A 22210-nucleotide genomic window follows, 5' to 3' on the forward strand; every position below is an offset into this window, starting at 1 on the left:
GCCCCAGTTTCCTAGTCATAGTGCAATCCATCTGGTGTTGCTGTCCAAGGTCTATGACATCCGGTAAAGACATTCACTGGACCTTTTTCGCAGTAAATCAGGTTATACTCTTTCCGGGGAAGAGGGAAATGAAGTGGGGGATGGTGTTGGAACAGGTTAAGTAGAAAGATTTATATTTGCAAATTAAAATGAGGCACCCATAATTCATTCACAGGAAGTGCATTTTTCTGGGATAACTTCTCCCTGCTGAATCTTAACCCACAGGTTTTATTACCATGCTCTTTCCTCCATCTTCCTGATCACTGAGATTTCTGGCGAGTCCAGATCTCCATTGACCATATGTTAAAAACTCTGTTACACCCACCGACCCACACACACACACACACACACACACACACTCCCCTGGGAACATTCTAAGATCTCAATTCTGTGCAGGATAATAGCTGTGGTGTGCCAGCAAGAGACTAAGCCTCTCATTGCTCATGGGGAACAGATAAGAGTTACGCCTGGCACCAACTGTGTCCTGGGGGCCAGTATTGAGAATCTTACCCTGGAGAGAGAATCCTACTCAATCCGAACTATTAATACACAAGGCTACATGGAGGGTGTTGTCCAAGGTACTGGTCCAAAACTAAGCAGAGAGAAGTTTAGAGGACGCTTAGAGTAATGAATATGAAACAGGTACCAGGGAGGAATCCTGGATGGATGTCTGAGCTGGAGTTCAATGTCTCTGCAATAGTTTAGCAACACATTCATTTAAACAACTAATATGTTTTGAGTATATGTGACATATCAAGCCCTGGGTTGGGTAACAGAGAGACAACAGCGAGCAAGGCAAGTATGGTCCCGGCCCTCAAGGATCTCAGAATCTGTTGGGGAAGGGACTGATGTTACAAGAGCATCACTAACGGCTAACATTAACCAGCTCAAATTCCATGTCGTCCCCCATCAGCCCTATGCCTTGGGTACTATTATTATCTCCTGCTTTTACAGATGAGTAAATGGAAAGAATGAATGGCCAAGGAAATTGTCTACAGTCACACAGCTAATGAACGAAGAGAGTGGGGACGTGAATCCAGAGTCAGGTTTTCTGGAATCATTCTCCTTCCCCTGCCCACTAGATCAAGTCCTCTTGGTATATATTTCACAAGCCCCCTTTCCTTGTCTTTAAGTGCACGCAGCACATTTTGTGATTCTGTTTGTGCGTGATGGTCTGGTGAGGGAGCATAGCAAAACAGGTGTGTCAGTCGGTTCAGGCTTCGTTATGCTCCAGTAACAGATGACCTCAAAATCCGAGTGGCTTACAGTGACAAACATTTCTTGGTCACGCTGCATGTCCAAGTCTTTCTTGACCTTACCTTCCTTTCGCAGTGCTTGTCAAAAGCAGCCGACAGGAACAGAGGTGTGCTCTTCACTGAAAGCACAAGTTCATTTGCCATGTTTTGTCTGCTAACTTCCTGCAGGCCACAGTTTTGCCCAATATATCGCTGCTGCATAAAAGAGGTCACCATCTTTGCAGCCTCCAGGGGTGGTTCCTCACCATCCACTTTCTGGCCCCAAAGTCAATGTCTCACACTTTGGGGTTTGGCAGCACTTCTCATCTAGAATCAACTTCTTTGTCATTCAGCTTCGGCTGATGATCCCCAAATCTCAGGGGCTTATATCAAGAAATGCTTATTTCTTGCTCATGCCACGAGGTCATCATGGTTCAGCTGCAGCTCTGTGTCCCCTCACCTTTTTCTGAGACCAAAGGAGCAGCCCCCCTCTGGGACACTACCAGTCCAGCGGCAGAGAGCAAAAAGAGACATGGCAGACGACACGATTGCTCTTAAAGCTTCTGATTGGAAATGACACGCGTCTCTCCCGCTCACGTTCCATTGGTTAAAGACACGTGGCCAAGTCTGACACTAACGATGCAGGGATGTGTCAGGGCTCAGTCTGGAAGGATGCACAGGAGCGGCCTTGCAGGACAGGGCAGTGAGTCAATCTCTTAGAGGCGTTAAGGAGCGGCCATTGACTGTCACGGGCTGATGCAGAGTTGGCAGACGTTGTGTTTCAAAAAGCGGAATGTCAGGGCGCGTTTTCCTCAGTGCACGGGATGAGCTCCATCTTAGCTGTTTGTTAGTGAGTAGATGGAGCTGGTGGTAGATGAGCAGACACAGATATAAAGAGCTTTGAGCAGCACCTTCCACAAGAGGGGTCTACATGGGACCTGCAGGCAGATGGCAGGTGTGCGAGCTTTCCTGAAGATGGAGAATGTACAGATGAAGCAGAGAACTGTATTTGTACTTGGACAGCTGGACTTGATGGGAAGGAGTTACAATCATCAACAACAACTACAATAAATATGGGTAGCTTAGGCTAAAAACAAAGTGGGTGCTATTAGAGCAACCCTGGGGCGACTCATTTATAGACTCAAAGGCAGGGTTGCCTGGGGAAAGGCAGGAACAGGGCAGCTCTCAGCAGTACAAGTTCACAGATCTTCTCTAGAGAGTTGCCCTACATATGTCTTAGCCATAGTGCTGCCTCATCTCTGTGTCTCTCCATTTCATGTTTTAAATTCCTGGGAGGAGGGAGCCTCCTCAGCCCCTTAACAGCCCTATTCTCACCAGTGGGCAGGCAGTAGAGTCACAGAATACAGATTACTAGGGGCCCAGCCCTGGCCAGAGCCATTCTCAGAGGAGATGGGTCATTGTTAGACGCTGCAGGCTCAGTCCTGCCTCTTCACCGCTGCCGGCCCCCGTCCCTGGCTCTGCCCTCTCTCGCCGTGTTCTGACAGCAGCACACATCCCGTGCTCCTCCTTCCTCTCGTGAAAAGCCCAGGTCTGCAGCCACCAGGGCCTGACCCACCACACTGGCCATCGCTGTGATCTGACCCTTGGCAGCGTGTTTCTGCCTGAAGTGGCCTTCATCTGCAGCCTCCATCCGTGGGAGGGCTCTGCTGGAGAGAGCTCCCCAGGCAGGCCCCTGTGTCAGGTGTGGGGTGCAGGCAGAGAGAAGGAGGAATGAGGGAGGGGTGGCAGCAGCAGAATCTGGATGTGAGGCTAAGCTCCAGGCTGGGGTAGTTGGCAGGCACTGCTCCCTCAAGACAGACACCAGAGGCTGCAGAAAACGAGGGGCTCAGCCAGCAAGCCCGGTCCAGGGCACCTGGTCATTGTCTTATCCTGGACCAATGCCAATCTTATTTCCCCATAACTTGGGCTCCCTCTGCAGGTCTCAACTTCTCCCCTTACACCCACATGATGGATAATGTTTATATACTCAGCCCACTCCCAGGGGCTTACTAGGGCTATGTGAACCTCCAGGCTCGCTAGCTCCTCACCTCTGGAGAAAGCATACTGGCATACGAATGAGTGAGATGTTTCCTTATCTTGTAAAAAAAAAAAAAGTCAGACATTCACAAACTTCAGTACTTTATTATTAAAACAAATGACTTGCTTTATTATGAGAATGAATGAACCTTATATGCTCATGATGTCTACATTCACCCTGTGCCTAAGGACCACTGGGCTATATGACTCCGTGATCCTTTTGCCTCGTCCCCTATCTGGAAAGAGCTCCTATATCTTCTGTATTAGTCGAGACTCTTGGTTGCAAGTGACAGAAACTCAACTCAAGGCAACTTAAATGTAAAAGAAATTTTATCATCTCATGTAACTGACAAATTCATGTCTGTCCTGGCTTCAGGCAGAGCTGGATCCAGGGGCTTGAATGACACTTAACTGACTTTCTCTCTTCCTCTTTCTCTTTCTCTCTCTCTCTCTCACCACCGTTTGACTTTGGTTCCCTTTATGTGTAAACTTAGTCTCTCCTATAATAAAAGGGGAAGGGGCTTCCCTGATTTACCTGGGGAAAAAAGGCAGCAGGTACCTCTGGACCTGGAGCCTTCCAGCTTAACCCCACAAACAGGAAAAATCCAAGGGGGACTCTTATTGGCCCAGACTGTGTCACAAAGCCTACCCATATGGCCAGGGCGAGGCAAGATGCTGTTACAAAAAGCAAATAAAACTCTCAGCATCAAGAATCCTGCAGCCATCTTTTCTAGTTTGTCTCTGGTTTCTCACCGGTTTCCATGCAGGAAGCCCAGGGTGAGCCCTGTCACCTGCCTCTCTCCTGAGGCAGAGGGGCTCACACGGACACACTGGGCCCAGGAGACACCAGCAGACACAGGAAAAGCAAACAGCGCAAAGTGGGGGGTTAGGGTTGCTGATGGGGCTGGCTGGGCCGCACACAACCCCACAGGCAGTGGTACAGGGATGACACCTGTGCTACGGGCACAAAGCCTGGAATGAAACAAGAAAATACACAGCAGCTGGGGACCGAAGGCAGCCTTTCTGAGCCAGGCAATAGTGCCCACGGCTGCTTCCCCAGCTGCCCAGTTCAGGTGCACTGTGGGAGGCAGAAATCAGGCCTAGCTTAGCCTTTTCTATTCAGTCTGAGACCACACCTCAGTCCAGAGCTCTGTTCTTCTCCTGGCTGCCCTGCAGGCCCACAGCTGAACTCTTCCAGACAGGCCTGCCGCGTGGTCGGAGTTACCTCTAATCCCAGATCACTTCCAAGCCCCTTGAATGTTTTTGACTCACAAGACTCTGAGAATCCCTCAGATGTGCCAACAAGCGGAGGGCTGGTTAATCGGAAGTCACAGCTCCTCGTGGCCAGTAGGGTGCTGTCCAAACTCTGCAGCCCCCAACCTGCTTCCCCAGCCTCACCTCCCCACCCACCACAGGCACTCTCTTTCCCCAAATGGCAATGCAGTGCCGTGCCTCTGTGACTTTGCTTATCCTCTTCCCTCTGCCAGAGGTCCCTTGTCCTTGTCAGTTATCTGGGCAGACTGCCCTCTTCCTAGGCTGTTCTCAAAACTCATCACCCACGGACCAGCCCTGGATAGAGTTCGTCATCCAACTCTGGCCCCCAGGGCTGGAGCACTTTGGCCTTCTCCGGGTCTGCTCTAAGCCTGGCCAGGAGGCTATTCTCTCCGCCCTCTTCAGCATGGCTCTCTCCCCTCCAGGCGGAGAGCTCCCTAGGGAGGCCCTGCCTGGCCCCTCTCTGCCCCCCAGTGCCCAGCTCAGGCCCACACCCGAGAGGGTACAAAGGAGTGATTGCTGAATTAACCTGGATGGACGGCTGTCTAGGGGCTGAGCACCAGTTACAAGCCTGGGGCATCTGTGTGCTTAGCCTCACCTGTTGCTCCTCCCCAGGAAAATGGGCTCACAAGAGGGAGGGGTGTCCTGAGCTAGGGACCTTGCTTTCCGCACGTATGTCCCTTCACAGTTACACAAACAGAATGTTTATACATGTTTCCATTCCCTGTAGGTACCTGGTCCCGTGGTTAGTGACTATAAGACCATTTTGGAAATGACGCCCCTTCGCGTCTGATTTAGCGTCAGTGCCCTGCAGCCCTCAGCACGGTAACCTCTGTGTCGAGCAGTTAATGACCAGCAACCAAGCCCTTAAATCAGCCCGCCTGGTCTGCAGCGGGGCCAGCAGCTCATTCTTGGTAAAGAGGACAAAGACCGTTTCTAGCACACGTTGCGGATGTTACAGTCACCACTCGACACTGAAAGTTAAGGAAGCAAGGCTCTGCTCCTTCCTCCCTGCCCCCACCGTGCCCACACCCTGCCTGCTGTTGCCATGGATCCGAACCTGCAGGGGTACTGTCCAGGCAGACGCAGGGAGGGGACCCCAGGGGTGAGGGGCCTTGAGGCAGGGCAGCTGGACCAGCAGCCTTCCCCCTCCCACCTCTGGGTCTCTGTCCGCTCTGTCCCTTCCTGCCTGTTCCTGCCCTGCCGTCCCTGTGGCCAGACTAGGGGCTTGAGCAGGATTGGAATCCTCACAACTGCATCCTTCAGGTCAGGAATCTGAGGCTCAGAGTGGCTCCCAGCTAGGCAGTGAGGGTGGAGACTTGGCTTAGAAGTCCGCCCGACCACCCTTTCCCTAGGCCAGCGGTTCTCAAATGTTCACACATGTCAGACTGAACTGGAGAACTTGTGAAACTATGGATTCTTAAAGGCTGCTCTCAGAGCTTCTGGTTCAGCAGGTCTTGGGTTGGGCTCCAACATGTGCTTTTCTAACAAGTTCCCCGATGATGCTGGGACCACACTTTGAGAACTGTTGTCCTAAACAGTGGTGCATCCTAAACTCTCACCACTCTCCTCAGAGTCTTACAAACAGTGCCCTGTGGATAGATCCTGCGTGCCCCCACTCCCCACCCCCACGATGAGAAGGAGGCTTGGAATCCAGGTGCTGTCCCTATGTTTCCTCCCTAGGCTGTCAGAGGCCCTGGATACATCTAGTTTCCCACTTTGGCTGCACACTGGAGTCACCCGGGCTAAATCCCCAAGCCTAGCCCTGGCCCTAAGACTGATTTATAGTTTTTAAAGCTCCGCAGGAGATTGTCATGTGCAGCCAAGGTGGCGCGCACCGCCTGAGCTTGATTGCATTTAGGGCTGTGTCTTTTCGATTCCTCTATCCTCCATTTCATTTGCTCACAGATCTTTCTCCTCTCCCAGTGCATACCCCCTCCTCCAGGAAGCCCACCCTCCAGCCCACAGGTTGGTTCTCCCTTCAATTATCTTTGCCAACCGCTGCCATTCTGATACTTTGTAATCACCCCATTATGTATAATTTTCACTCTTCCTGTGTGACCCCCACCCCCACAGAGAGCTGGGCTCTTAATTCTCTGTGGGGCTGCAACAGCCCTCCAGGGTATAGATCCTCTCCAAGTATCCAAAGAAATGACCACGAAGACCCCGCTTCACCCTGGGTCACTTTTCCCATGAAAGCACCCTGAGAATAGAGTTGTTTTCTCCCTGTTCCAGACCTCTTGTAAAGAGTGTCCCCCATGGCTCTCCCCCTTCCCCCCCCACCACTCTCAGACCGAGGAAGGTTGTAGCCAAATACCACCCCTGCCGTCCCATCTCCTGATGAGAGAGTGTCTCTGTCTCTAAGATACCTCATTTTTCAGGGGCATTTACTCAATAGGCCAGCAGTGTTGCCAAGGAAACATTGCTTAATGGAAGAAAGAAAACTGCTCGTTGTTTGGAAGAGAGCCGGTACTTCTGTTGTACCTTGAAAATGTATTATTAAATAATCTAACCAACCCCATTTTGCTCCACATTCCTGATTTGCTGGGAGGTCCTCTCCCCTACCACCGCCACTACCACCCTCCCCCGTCCCCTGCCCATCCCATGATTCTCTGGGGAGGGCGCCAGACTTTCCATAGAGGCTAAAGTATGGTGATGTAGGTATGGGAGTCTGGACAGAAGAGGGGATTGAATGATTGGAACATATGTAAATTGGCCATATTAATGAATGCAAGGGACTAGGGGCCTGGAGGAGGTTGGAGAAGGAAGTTAAAGCTATTCATTCAAACGTTCACAAATTCCAGGTGGTGGGGTTTAAGCTGATGAAGGTTTACTAGGTGTTAATGTCCTTCCCAATGAAGGCCTCGTGGTTGACAGCAGTGGTTTTCAAAATTTTTCTTAATTCTTTATAACCTTTTGTTCAAGTAAAATATTATGTGAAAACCAAATAAAGAAAGAAGCCCTGGTCGGGCTGGGAGAGGGGCCCTAGAAGCCCACCCACTGGGCCATCCTCCCAGATCTCCCCCCCCACCCCACACACACACACCAGGGGCCCGTGAGACCCCTTCTTGGAGTCCCCGGGACTCAGTGTGAACAATTTGGTGGACATGACCTGGCAGTTCCCTTGCTGGTTCTGAGGGATGGATTCAGGACGGCCCCTGGGGCCCCTCGCTCCTGTGTCTGAGCCGAGGGGTGGGGCTGGGGGAGAGGCCCACCTGGGCTGCTCCGCCCAGGGATTGGGATGAAGGCCCTGAACTGCCAAGATCTCAGCCTTCCCTGGAACCTCGCCCTCGTCAGGAAGGGGGAGAGAGCAGCCATCTGCCTGTGCACCTGGCAAGGTCTTCAAAACTCTCTTAGCCTTGCCTCATCCTTACAGCTGAAGGTGACCACAGGTGTGGAAGGCACCTGGCATACAGGTGTACAAGAATATGTGTGTTTTCTTCTCGCCCTTTTCTTGAGGTGTTTCTACCCCCAGCGGCCATTTCTGCCAGTGAGGTGATGTTTCATACAATGAGGGCCGGAGCCTGTGGAAGGCTGCACCTCAGTCTCTGACAGAGGCAGGTCCTGCCTCCAAGCCTGCCAGGTAGAGAAGGGATGCTAAGCCCAACTGGCAGAGAGCCCACCTGCATCCTGCAGGGTGGGGGCCCTTGCTTGTCTAGGAGACAAGGTGACAGAGCAAGCAGAACCTCTAGCCCTGGGGGTCTTCGCCTGGCCTTGGCTCTGTGGCCCTGAAGGCAGGCGTGTTCCCCCCGGGGGCACTGCAGGCTCCTAGCTGGCTGTCCAGCTTGGCTAATAGTCCTTACTCCCAACCCTGGCCTGAGGGAGAGGAAAATGCCCCTGGCATGAGACCGGAGATCCCCATGTGTTTGTTCTTTCCCCTGGCTGGTGCTTTTTCTCTTCCAAGCATCAGATGGGTTCATAGCCCTGCTGAGCTGTGTGGGCTGAGTGGAGAGTCCGCTGAGGTAATCGTCTGTGGCTGAGGAGGAGCTGAGGGGTCACGGTTGTGGTCCCCATGCCCTGAGAGGTGGGGGGGTGTAAAACATCCACAGGCAGGATAACAGCTCACCCTCCACCTCTGACGTGGGTTACAGGAGGGCTGTTGCCGTCTTAGCACTCCGTAGCATCTTGTATTACAGGCCTTCTAGTTAAGGATCCTCCAGCCCTTGGCTGCTCCCTTAGTCCAGGCCCCCTCCTGGCTTGAAGGGATCGCAGTGGACGCTTTCAAGCCAGCCTCTCCCCTTCCAGCCTGGCCGCTGGAGCTGCAGTGACGGGAGGGAGGGAGGTGAGGGTGCGGAGCTGCACGGACACAGGTGCAGCCCTGGTGTCCATCTGCCTCAGTTTAAATCTCAGCTACTGTCCTCCAACTGTGCGACTTTGGACAAGAGCTTAATTTCTCCGTGCCTCAGTGTCCTCATCCGCAAGCTGGGGATGATGGCAACACCTGCCTCACAGAGCTGTTGTTAGGATTCCCTGGGATAAAGCCTGGTAGCGCTCTTGGCATTTGGGACGAGGCGATTCTTTGCTGTGGGGGGCTCTCCTGTACCTTGCAGGATGCTGAGCAACATCCCTGGCCCCTACCCACTGGACGCCAGTAGCCACCTTTCCCACCCCCATCACGTCAACCACAAATCTCTCCAGACATTGGCAGATATCCTCTGGTTGGCAAAACCACCCGCTCCCGTTGTGAACTGCAATTCTGTCATTTCTGGTTAAACCTCCAGGTTCCTTGTTGCTCAGAAAGCATAGCTGGGCCTGCAGGCGCTAAAAGTGGGGTGTCTCGTACAAAACTGTTTCCCTCTTTTGTGTTGAGGCCATTTATTGATTCAATCCACCGCTGGCTGGACTTCGGAGCTGTCCAAGTGACAACGTAAGAGAATCCTCTTTGCTGAATCTCCCGGTGATCTGACCAGCTTCGTGGTTACCCCACTCAAGATGTGCTCTGTTGTTTGCTTTTTAAATAACAAACAACTGTCTGTCCTTATTATGATTTTCCCAGACTCTGGAGCAATAAACGGCTCTGATGACAGCTGTACCAGATAGTAAGTAAGTGCACACATGTCTCTCAGAGCATCTCCCCCAAGCACTTCAGAGCAGCCAAGTGGATAAAACTGATTTCAGCTATTACCTAGGCAGCCGCTTGTGTCTGTGGAGCCCACCCTGGAGATGAGAGCCAGGCCCTGATGACAGGGATGAAGGAAGGGGTGGCAGTGACTGGCTTCTTGACTGTCCTCATCTGGCAGCTCACACTCCGGAGCTTCAGGAAATCCTGCCAGGTGACTAAGAGCTACACTGTCCTGGGGAGAGAGCATGGTGCACTCAACCCAAGGGCATATAAACAGCTGTGCATCTTTGCAGAGAGGCCCAGGTGGCAGGCTCATGCTTTTGCACATTAAGGGAAGGCTTTCTGGAGGTGGTGAGTTTTTATATCTATTTTCAAAATAGCAAGAGTCAGGGTAAGCGAATGGAGGAAGCAGGGACCGTTCCCATATCAGTGTGAGTAGGACCATTATTTCCTGATATGTTAGTTTCCCCAACTTGGCTGTTGGATCACCCAGGACAGGGAATCATGGCTGTCTCATCTCTGTATTCTTAGGCCCCAACTTAGAGATTACTTGTTGTTGGATGGATGGATGGATGGATGGATGGAAGGATGGATGGATGAAATGCCTACCTGCATCTATTTAATTTCCTAAATCCTAGCAGTCATCAAATTTTCCCTCAGTGCCAATAAACTGGAAGCCACAGAAAGTCATCAGCTTTCTTTGGTCGGGAACTGGAAACCCAGGCCACACAATAGACAGTCTCAGCATGCTGATGAGAAACCCTCCTCTTACCCAATGTAGGTGATGAAGAGGTTCCCCTTGCCTCTGTGTTCTGGTCACATTTCCACATTGAAGCCTATGGTCACTATGATACTTTACCTCCCTCGAGGGAAGAATCAGCCATCTTAGCAGTTTTGATGTCCATTTCTGGGGATTCACCAGACCTAATAAATTGTAAGGTTACCTCGGAGAGGAGATCCTAGCTGTAGTGAGTGTCTTCCATTTGTCTCTCCATCCTTTCTCTTCTACCTTGCGAGGCTGACTTTACAGAATACTTCCATGGGCTCCTGTGTTGTCTGACTTCCAGCTGGGTTCTGCCAATGGGCCGACCCAGCAGAAGAATGGAGTGGGGAAGGGAGGGTGATATTGGGGTGTTTATTAACCACCACTCACCATCACCCCCAAAACTCTCCCTCTCGGAACCCTTCTCACAAGTCTCTCTACGTAACTTTCCTATTACAGGTTCAGGTACCCTCTCTCTCCTCTCATCCCTTTGGGCCTAGTGGTGGTAACAGTTGCATGTTACGTTCCCAGGGAACTACACTATCCCCGTGGCTCCCCTACCCTATACCCACACCACTGGAAACCGTGCCTTTTCTACGCCCTCCTTGGATCCCCCTACCATGAGTGTGCCATTTGTTTCCTATTGGGCCCTCGACTGATACACTGGCCTGAAGTTCTTCTCACATCTGAAGGGTGACCCTGCCTGCCTCTCCACCCCTTCCCTGGACTTCCGAAGGTCAGAGAGGACATGCCCCTGAAGGACCACCCTTACCCTCCTCACTGGCACTGCCCTTCTCACAGCACAGTCCCTTTTATGCCCTGCACCATGCTTTTAAAGTCCTTGTCAACTATCCTCTTTTACTAAAGCAAGAAATACTTCCTTTTACCATTTGTAATTAATCAAAAATATTTACGAGTGAGAATTTTTTTTGAATAGATCAAGATAACAAGAGGGCCTACCCTGAATTCTAACCTAAAGCAGAGACGTGTGGTACCTTGATTTGCCCATCCAGGCTAATCACAGGTGGGGCTGTTAATCTCTTTAGTGACAGAGGCAAGAGTGCACAGACCCTGTGGCTGCCCACTCAGAGCCCTTGTTGGGAACCACTGCCTGCGGCTGGGGGAAGTAACTGAAAACTCTGAAGGCCAAGGGTCATATGGCTTTCCTCTAGACCAGAGCCAGCCCTGATCTTTGTAAATAAAGTCATTCATTTGTATTGTCTATGGCTGTGTTCACACTACAATCGCAGAGTTAATTTTCCAGACTGTCTGGCCCTTTGTGGAAAAAAAAGGTTAAAACAGCAACCTGACTGCACTCCTTTGAAAGGCCTGCTTACAAAGTTGTCCCTCAACTGGCGTCTGGGAACGTGGGTTGCAGGAAGGTTCCCACCACTCCCGCAGATGGTAAGAGTGGCTCGCCCTGCCCATAATCGTGCAAGTACCATGGTTTATGCCGAACCCCTGCTTTCCTTCTGGAAGTCTGGGATTTCGGTATGTACCAGGCAGAGGCAGCCTCTGCAACCAGCCAACAATAACAAGCCTGGGTGCTGAGTCTCCAAGAGCCTCCCTGGTAGATAACCCTTCACAGGCATCATCTCAGCTCCTTCATGGGGACTCCTGTGCGTGCTCTGTGACCACTGGGAGCGGACCCTCGGAAGCTTGTACCCGGTTTCCTCCAGACTTTGCCCCACGTGCCTTTTCCCTTTGCTGATTTGATTCATCTCCTTTCCCTAGAATAAATCATAGCTGTGCGTGCAACTATACGTTGAGTCTCGAGTCCCAGCGAATCACTGAACCTGATTCGCTGGGACTCTGGGGGAGCCAATGCTGCAAAGCCCCAAATATTTGCTACCTGGCCCTTTAAGAAGAAGTTTGCCAGCTCCTGCTCTATACAGTCTCAGGAAAGAGGGAAATGACCTATCACATATCCACCATGCCACAAGATGCTGAGCTCCCTGGGCATGGCCCAGGTCTTTTACGCTTTAGCTACCCAAGCACAGTGTCTTACACAAAATATTTATGGAGGGAGGAAGTCAGCAAGGCAGATAATGAATTCAAGCAGTGTTTTTTAAACTGTGGGTGATGAAATCAATTTAGAAGGTTAGGACCAACCTTTTTCAATGAAAGAATAGATGAGAAAATAGAGTATGCTGCATATAGTAAGGCTAAGGTTGATTTCCTGAATTTTGTTTCAGTGGTACATGTGGACCAGACACGGTGCTGAAACAGAATGTAAAAGGGCCTCTTCTCGCCCGTCACAGTGGAAAGTCATCTGAAGGCCCCTGGCCTGTGGTCTCTTTGCCAGCGGCCCGGGGAGATGCCCCACAGACCCTCCGTGCCTCCCTGGTCCCTGGCGTCTGACCTTGCTCTCCCCCCGCCCCCAGAACGTGTACTACACGAGCAGCCAGCAGATGCGCGTGGGCATCCTGAGCCCCACCGTCGACGACGATGACAACCGGTGCCTGGTGGACGTCAACAGCCGGCCGCGGCTCATCGAGTGCAGCTACGCCAAAGCCAAGAGGATGAAGCTCCACTGGCAGTTCTCCCAGGTAGCAGCCCCGCCCGGAGGAGCGGCGCAGTAGGGCGACGGCGGGGGTGGGCAGGCAGGCCGGGCCGGGGAGGGACCCTGTGGCCGTGGGGAGGCTGGGACTCCAGCAGTTCTCGGGGTTCCGTGAGCACCGACTACGTGCCGGGCGCTCGGTGTACATCAGCTTGCTGACTCCTGATACTGGCTCTGGGGGAGGTTATTATTATTGTTGCCGTTGTTGTTGTGTGAGTGGTGCTTCGTTTAATTTTAAATGTAAGGAAACAGGCTCAGGGGTGGGAGTCACACAGCGAGGGGCAGGGCTGGGATTTAAAAACCTCAGGGCCTCTGACTTAAAACCTCACATTTCTTCTGCACAAGCCTCTGCTCGACAAGCGCAGCCCCAGGCCCTCAGGTGTAGACAGTGCTGGGTCGTCTTTGGTCTGTGAGCCGCTCCGCCTTCCTCCTCGCTCTGTAGGGAATGAGGTTTCCTCGAAGGGCAGTGCCTGGGGCCATTTTTTGAAGGGCAGTCTGCACAAGTGACCATGAGATATTCCTTTATTAAGTCTCCATCAGTTCTGAGGACCCTATTTACCTTCCTGCTTGGCACTGGCCCAGTTATAAAATGAGACCCCAAGATCAAGACACCGGCGGGAGATGGCCCGCAGGGACCCAGCTTTGAGGAAAACCGCTGCCGTGGCCCAGAGACCTTCAGCCCCTACGGAATCTGCTAAGTTACAGTCAGTTTCTGCCCGCAGATAGGTTCCCCCACCTCCCCGGCAGTGCAGGGAAAGTGCTCAGAATGGGAAGTGAGGGAGCCCATACGGTTTTAGGGCATCAGGGCTGCTGGGGGCTGCACATGGTGGGTGCTTCCGGGGAAGCCAGGAACAGAAGGTCTATGTTCACGGCACAGAGAGGCAGGGACTCTGACTCAAGCCTCCCAGCAAGCTGCTTCCGCCCTGGGAGGAGGCCGACGGGCACCGGAAGGTGTGCAGTTGGCCTGACCTTGATTCCAGTGCTCATGTCCAGTTACTCTCCCCTGCAGTGGTGAGGGGCAGTCCCACTACATCAGGTCCTGTGGGCATGGGACACCTTTGACCTGTGGTCTGGGGATGCAGAACCAGAGGACTGAGAGGGACCCTCCGTCGGGTCCTAAATGGATGGTGAAGGTCAACCCTGAGTGGCAAGTTCAACACAAGTCATAGATTTAGGAGCTGCTTGGAGAGTGGGAGTGAGAGCCCAGACTAGGGCTTTGCGACCCCAGGAAAGCAGATGCTGGGGAGCAGCACAGGGAGCCCAAGGCAGCACATCGGAGGGCGGGCAGAGGAGGCACATGGCAGCGCTAGTCCGGGCTGGGCCTGCAGAACATGTGGAGTTCCGTGAAAGGGAATGGTGCCTGGGGACTGGTGACACCTGCCCCCTCCTGTCCGTATGACCTTTGGCACATGCTGTAAACTGTAGAGGTCTGTCCTGTGAGAAGAATTAGCTAAGGTTCATGCAGTGCTTACCGTGTGCCAGACTTCCTAGGCACCTGGCATATGCCAGCTCACTTAATCCTCACAACAGCTGTGCGTGGTTAGATGTGGACCGTTAGCCCAAGTTCATAGAGGAGGAAACTGAGGCACAAAGATGTTACATAACATACCCAAGGTGCTCACTGCTTATTATTATTATTCCTGAACTACTTCAGATCCTCTCTTTTACTTCTAATCGTGGGAGGATGTTACAAGTGGCCCCTGGAAGAAGGGCAGGGTCAGGACTGAGGCTTAGAATAACAGGGCACTTTTTCCTCCCACTTCCCTCTCTCCTGGAGGAGCCCAGATGCCCCCGCTGTGGCCCGTCCTGACCCCACACTGTGCCCAGCAGACACCTGTGTCACTTCCCTCCGCCAGGCTTCTGGCCCAGAGTGACACAGGACGGGGCTACATTTCCCCTCTGCCCTCCTTTAAATTACAAGGCAGAGGGAGGAAGGCCGGCCATGGGCTTGATGGTGAAGTGGCATTGTCTCCTGTCTCGGGTTAGATGCAAAATAGGCTTGCAGGCTGGAGGCAACAGAGAGAGAGGATACATCAGCCTGTGGAGGTGAGTGGGGCTGACTTGGCTGGATAAGGGGGGGATCATACCATCTGGAGGGTCTTTGTGGAGGCTTACATCAGGCTGCTCTCTGCTGCCTTCAGCCATCCCTGCTGTGCCCCTGAGTTCAGCTTCCTCCTGGGAACTAAATGAAACCATGCAGGGGGCTGGGGGTGGTGGGTTGGGGCAGGGCTGGTGGCTTTTCGGAAGAGATAGTACGTACGTTGGCCCTTGAGGAAGGCAGAGGAGTTTGATCTATATAGAAGCCGTGAGAAGTGGTCCAGAGAGAGGGAACAGCATGGGCACCAGCTGCAGGCATCAAACCCAGGCCACGTGCAAGGAGCTGCAGATGGTCCAGTGCGGCTGGTCCTGGTGGGCACAGTGGAGCACACCTGGGGATGCACCTGGAGGGGCAGCTGGGCCTAGACCTGGTTCTGTGGGAGGTTAGGCTGTGTGCAGGGGACTGGTATGTTTCCATCTGGGTTTTGGAAAACCCCCAGTGGCTGGGATTATGAAACTGAATGGAGAGGAGAGATTCTAAATGGGGGAGGGGCAGGTAGAAGGGTTACTGGGAGGCTCAGATACAGTTTGAAAGTTTACCCATTCCCTCCTTCTCCTCCTCCATGACCCTGGGGTCTTCAGAACCCTGCCTGACCACCAAGATCTCCTCTCAGGGCAGAGTCCGAGGCCGCCTCGAGGAGCCCAGCATTTGGTAGGGTGGACCAGACAGCTGGGCAGGTGTGGCTGGGAGTCCTGGGGTGAGCACGCACACTGATTCAACTCACTGCAAGAGGGATGGGGAGAGGACCCGGGCTGTCCTGGAATAAACCCCGGAGATCATAGCCCAGCCAGGCCCCTGCCACTCTGAGGACTTTGTGTCACCGGAGTGTCAGAGTTTTTGCTCCTCCTAGAAGCTCCAGAATCACCAGGGGAACAGAGTTCAGTCTGCCTGTGGGGCCTCAGCCTCTCTGTGTGTGGGGCTGGGATGCTGCTGTGACATCCCAGGCCCGCACACAGGCACATCAGTTGGCCTTCGCACACATGCCCGGATCCAGAGGCCTTCGTGCTCTCATCTCATCTGCCCATTCCCGACTGGGGCAGAGAAAGGAGCATTCCTCCGAAATCCAGCTCCTTTCTTCACTCATCTCAGCACGTGGCCTTGAACAGGCAGCCACACACTTTCCTGCTTGAAGGGACACAGTGACCAACAAAGCAGGCCACATTGGCATGTGCAGCCCTGAGGACCGGGCAGTTTTCAGCTACTTATACATAAACCTAATTAAAATTCCCAGGGCACTCTGGCAGTCACCTCTTTGATCCTTCTACCAAGGGGAACTGTTTGGAGCTAATATTTTTAAATCTGTAATTTGTAAGCCCAGAGCAGCCACTCACAGTTGATATTTAAAAATTAATGTATGTGAAATTTTCATTTAATGCAAAATGATCAATAATTATCAAGCATCCCGGAATCTGTCCCCAAGCCGTCACTGGTTAGGAGCTAACGGTTGATGAGGCCAGAGGAAGCTGGGTGCCTCTTAAATGATTAAAGTTATGGCTTGGGCTAATTTTCTTGCAACAGGTTTTAATTTTTGCAAATTACATGGGGATCCTACCAACTAAAATGTTCTGGTGGAGAAGCTGGGCTGAAAGATTTTACTGGTGCATTTCAAATCTCCTTTTCACGTTCACATTCTGCATTATTTACTCTCCTGAGGGCTGCATTTAAACTCCACAGACATTCAGACTGAATTAATTTCTAAATAATCTAGTGTGATTCTCCCAAGTTCTCCTACAAAGAAGATAGGCATTTGCATATCTTAGTGTTCCATCTCATAGCCTGATTTTCTGTTTAACAAATAAAGTGCCTTTTCTCTAACCTCTGCAAGCTCTTCTGAATTTCCAATGCTTCAGGATGAATCAGGACAGCATCAGATACTGACACTAAGAAACCGCATTTGATGAAAACATCTCTCGGCAACGCTGATGTACGGGGCTCTGATGAGCAATTTTCCAATGATGAACATTCTTTCCTTCAGTCATTCATCAAACATTTATTGAGCATGGTGGTTGGGCAGGAGGGATGCAGATATGAATCAGACACGGCCTCTGCCCTGGAGGAGCTCATGGGTGTATAAAAACATAACAAAACTGGATGACGGGAGCAGAAATGAGTGGGGTACGGTGTTCTGGGAGCCCGGGGTGATGGGCTCTGTCTGCACAGCTCAGAGATGGCTTCACATTCAAGGCATGTTTGATCCTGAAAGTTTGCAGGATAGTTCCCAGGTGTAGAAAGGGAGAACATCCCATGTAGAAGCTCAGCATAGGCAAAGGCAAGAAAAAGCAGAGCACGTTTGAGGAATAGAAATTCAGCACTGATGTGGCTGGAATGTAGAATCTTCAATGGAGCATGAGAAAGATCAGATATGAGTCAGTTTGGGGCAGATAATGGTCATTGAAAACCATGCCGAGAAGTTTAAACTTCACTTTAAAAGCAAAGTGAGGGACTAGGGGAGATTCTTAAGCTGTAGGTTGCCATGATGGGGTCGGAATCCCTCCGGTGGCAGAGTGCAAGGTGGATTGGAAGACAGAGAAGAAAGGAGGGGGCTCGTCCATCGTCCCTGTGAGAAAAGGGGTGGACGTGGTGCCATGGGGGCCGGGGGCCAGGTAGCTGCTGGAGAGGACTTGGAGAGACAGCTCAGCAGTGTACTGAAAGTACTGATGGAGTAAATGGAGGTAGTTGTGAGGGGAGATGATGAATCCAGAGCCACCCCAGGCTCTGGGTTTGAAGATGGCAGTGGGCACCCATCTCTAAACAGCCAACATTTCCCACATCAACACATGATGTTACTTCATTAACATTAGAAGGGGTAGTTGTTCCTTCAAGATTTTTCTAACTTTTGACTCCTCCAGGATTAAAGAATTTTGTAAACTATGTACTGTACTGGGATTATAAGTTCATATGCATCAAGTATAGGATTTTAATCTTCCCAGAGTACCCCACCTACTGAGATCTGGGGGATTCTGGGATTAAGTGATGCAGTGTTCGTGAAAGAGGCATCTAGTCAGTGACCCCTGGACCAGTGGAAGGAGAGGGAGGAAGCAGATTTGAGGTCACTACACAGGAGAACTTTGTGGCAGGACACCTGTCAAGAGAAGCAATGGACTGCCTCTCAGGGGAGATGAGATGCCCATCCTCCTCACCATCCCCCCCACATCACAATTACTTTGAGTGGTTAAGCAAATGTCGAGCCCTCTTTTCAAGACGTTATTGAAGGGATTCATGCTCTAGGACGGCTGTTATGATGTGTGTCCTTTAAGGTCCAGCTTCCTTAAAGTGTATCTATCTGAGTGTATAGTTGAAGCCAGAAAGACCTCAGGAGTGCCTGATCTCTGCCCTCAAATATCTGAAGGGCTTCTCTAGGCAAAAGAGAGCAGACATGTCCCATGTAGCTCTGAGGGAGGGCCAGCTGGAGGGAGATTCAAGGACATTTTACAGAGCAGCTTTCTGTAAAGATGTCCAGGTATGAGATTGGCCGTTCAAGGAAGAGGTGGGCTCAGAGGACCACTCAACAGGCCATCAAAAGTGCTACAGCCCTAACTGGAGTTGGACCAGATGATTTTAAGGGCTTGCCAACCCTGAAATTCTGTAATTCTAAGCTCCAGAAGTTAGACGGCATGCCCTAAAAAGGGCTTTTTCTACCTAGAAGCCCTGACTGGGACCCCTTACTAAAAAGCACCGTGAACTTGAAAATGAGCTGAACTCCTGGGGTGAGGGTCATCGTTACCCCACTTTATGGAATTGTTTATCTGTTATTTTTCTCCCTGACTCTTTCTCCCATCAACCAATAGATGGGAGGTCAGGGCTGTCTTATACTTTCAGTGTCTCTAGCACCTAACAGAAAGCCAGAAACAGAGGAGACAACCAGGGTGCTGTCAATTAAATGGAGTCCTTTCTAAAATATTCACAAATATTGACACAAATATACTGTGTGCCAGGTCTCGAGCTAGCTTTGTGGGAGACCCAAAGATGAACAAACCCTACCCTCAATAACTCCTCCTTGCATGCACGCATACATTCTGAAAAAAAAAAACTAATCGTATTTGAGTATTTCAAGACCCTTTGAACGTAATAGTCAAAGGGCCCTGCTTAGTTAGAAAGTCCCTGTAAGGACACTTTTATGTGGTAGTGCATCCCAGCCACAATACACAGACATGTGTGAAGCAGAGTACTCCAACTTACTCTTCCTATAGCTTCAGATTTGGGGGAGGAAGGTGGAAATGATTTTTACTAAAACAATTGTGCATGCTGTTTGAAGGAGAGTAGTAATTTGTGTGAATATTTGTTAAAACAGGAGGCTTTGATGAAATGTCAGAGTGTTCTAACTGTGCTTCATGCTGCCCCAGACTCTAGGGTGTGCTATCACTCCCGTTGGCTGTTGGGTTCTTTGGTGGAAACATTGACAAGACCCACTTGGGAGCCCAAGGGCACACAGGGCAGCGTTCCTGCTGGTGGGTGGTCCTCCCATCCCACCCCCACGCTTGCCTCACTCTCAGCTCATTTCCCAAGTGGGGAGCATCAAGGATAACAGCAGAGGTGACCGTTAAGGCCAGAAGAGAAGAGACTTTCGAGAGCATGAGGGCACTGCCTGGAAGAGAGCTGAGAGCAGAGCTGAACCTGTCTGGCCAGGGACCACTGGCTCTGATTTGTGGGGTCTAATTTGATAATTTGATGCAAGATGAGTAACCCACTCAAAAAAGAACTTATTTTCAGAGCACATTTCCCAGGGAGCACCACTGATTCTGCCAAAGAATTTCCCAGCACTCAAGGAGGAGGAGTGCTTGACTTTCTCCCGCTCCAATCCCCGGGCGCTGTCAGGAAGTCCAACTTTGAGAACCTTTTGTACTGAGAAGAAAAGGCTATAATCGGGTGTTTCTTTATGGCTCTGGAATAAAGCAGCGTTTCATTTCCATGTCACATGAAGGGGCGAGGGTAGAACCATCCAGTTTTGAAGGACTGACAAAGCTTTGTTTAGGCCCTGAATATTTTCTTAGTTATTTTTAGCTTATGGCAGTGAACACTTTAGACCAGGAGCCAGGACCAGGTGTGACAGCTCAGTGCCTCACTATTCGGACCAGGGTGAGATTTTTAAATGTATTTATCAAACATTTATATGGTGCTGACTATGCCCCAGGTACTACTGTAACTGCTGTACAAATATTACTTAATCCTCATGACATTGCTGTCAGGTACTTTACTATCCCCATTCTACAGATGAGGAAACTGAGGCACAGAGAGATTATGTAATTTATCCAAGGTCAAATCAGGAGTCTGTGTCTAGGGCCCATGCTTTAAACTACCATGCCATGGAGCCTTTGTCTTGCCTCTACAAAACACGTGGATTGCTACAGTGGGAATTTGGGGCTGGGGTCTCCCTGCCCAACCAGTTGTAGGTGTGTGTGAACTGGCTGGATTCCTGCTTCCACAGCAGACTCCCTCCAGCCATCCTGCTGTCTCCATATGCCCCTTCACCTTTGCTTTTGCACTTGACATTGCCATGACCCCATTTTCAGTCCAACGGACCTCACAGCAAATCCCAGGCAGAATCTCACTCGGGCACAGGTGCATCTCCTTTAAGAAAGAAAGACAAACACCAAAGCACTTTTTGAATAAACCAAGTGTTGAATATTCATAATACAGAAAGACCACTTTCCTCTGCAAAAAGACTTAATCTCAGGGTTTCTTTAACTAGCACTAACATCCCTCCCATGCTTTGAATTATTTCATTACTAATCATTAACTACTTAACCTGGAAACTCCGAGCCCACAGTGTTTAAAGCCAAAGACGCACTGGGCCACTTGCCTGTGGAACATTAATTAGAATGGAAAGTGGAAGGGGAGCTCTGAAATAAGCAGAGTCTTCGGAATACAGAATCCACACACACTCCTCATAAACACCTTGACTGCAAACGTGAGGCCAGCCTGAGCTCAGCCCAGCTGCTCCGGAGTCTCCACCTCAGGGAGGTGAGTGCAAGCGACCAGCCATCCCCGGAGAGGGTGATGGTTGCTTGTGGTCCCCAAAATGTGGTCCCCGGACCCGCACCACCAGCAGCTGTGATACTCAGGATCTTAAAAGGGCACATTCTGGGCTCCATCGCAGACCTGCTGGGTCAGAGGTGGGGCCCAGTGATCTCTGGTATCACAAGCCCTGCAGGGACTGTCTAATGCATGTACCCAGCCCACATCCCCAGGAGGAGCTGGGCAGGTTGGTCTGGTGTTCATGGTCCCACCTGTAGCTGCACCAGACACGCACTGGGGAAACAGGCAGAGAGGAGGTGCACAGCTGTGTGATCTGGGGTTGGCTCCTCAGTGCCTCAGCCCAAGGGGCTCGTGGACCACAGCTCCACACACCCCACCGGGCACACAATCAGCGCTCCACGTCTGAGTGCCCCACAGTGCTCCGGTGCTTTCTGCACACGAGAAGACTGAATCCCAGGGCAGCTCAGCCGCTTACCAGGGTCACAGCCAGGGAGAGCCGGAGGCAAGGCTGGGAGCAGAGTCCCGTGTTCCTTGCTTCCACTCACCCTACCTCTGATGCGGTTTCTAGTCTCTACTCCAGAGAGGCTCGGAAGGAGAAGGAGCTGGGCTGGGGGCTGGAAACACCTCTTGGAATTATTATTAGCCTTCTTAATTCCATACGTTCAGCTTTCCATTTTTTTTTTTCGCGCCGTTTCCATACTTAACTTGGTTTCCTTTCCAATTAAGCTCTCTGTGTGCTGCAGCATCTCTCCTGCCAGGTTTAATTGCCCTTATTTAAATTCCTTAATTAAAAGTATTGTGTGTTTCCAGATCCTGTCGTTGTAAGCATTACACAAATAATTTAGACGACTGGACTCATAAACCAAGCAACTGTGCCCTCTACCGAGGGCGGGGCTGGCCAGGGGCCCTGCATCCAGCCCCTGCCCACTTGGGAGAGGACAAGAGCCTGCTAACAGCTGGCCCAGCTTCCTTCCTTCCTCCCTCCCGCGCTCTACATTCCACACAGCAGACAGGGGTACCTGGTCCCGTGTCCGTCCGACCCTGCAGTGGCCAGTCTTGTCACCAGATGAACAGCCAAAGTTCATTTGCACAACCTGCCCCTCCCTCACCTCTTGGGCCTCATCTCCTACCCCCGCCCCCCTGCTGTTCCCTGTACACATCAGGCCTC

The 22210-nt window shown here is 51.4% G+C and overlaps 1 protein-coding gene across 3 annotated transcripts in view; it reads left to right on the forward strand.

Annotated features, from left to right (window-relative positions):
* GALNT18 (polypeptide N-acetylgalactosaminyltransferase 18) overlaps positions 1-22210 on the forward strand; it is a 332353-nt gene that overhangs the window by 304393 nt on the left and 5750 nt on the right. For all 3 annotated transcript variants that reach the window (XM_057748638.1, XM_057748636.1, XM_057748635.1), the window contains one exon: positions 12793-12957. In XM_057748638.1, coding sequence (XP_057604621.1) covers positions 12793-12957 — 165 coding nt within the window. The remainder of the gene's footprint in view (positions 1-12792; positions 12958-22210) is intronic.

Source organism: Hippopotamus amphibius, chromosome 9, assembly GCF_030028045.1.
Source record: "Hippopotamus amphibius kiboko isolate mHipAmp2 chromosome 9, mHipAmp2.hap2, whole genome shotgun sequence".
Taxonomy (NCBI): Eukaryota; Metazoa; Chordata; class Mammalia; order Artiodactyla; family Hippopotamidae; genus Hippopotamus; species Hippopotamus amphibius.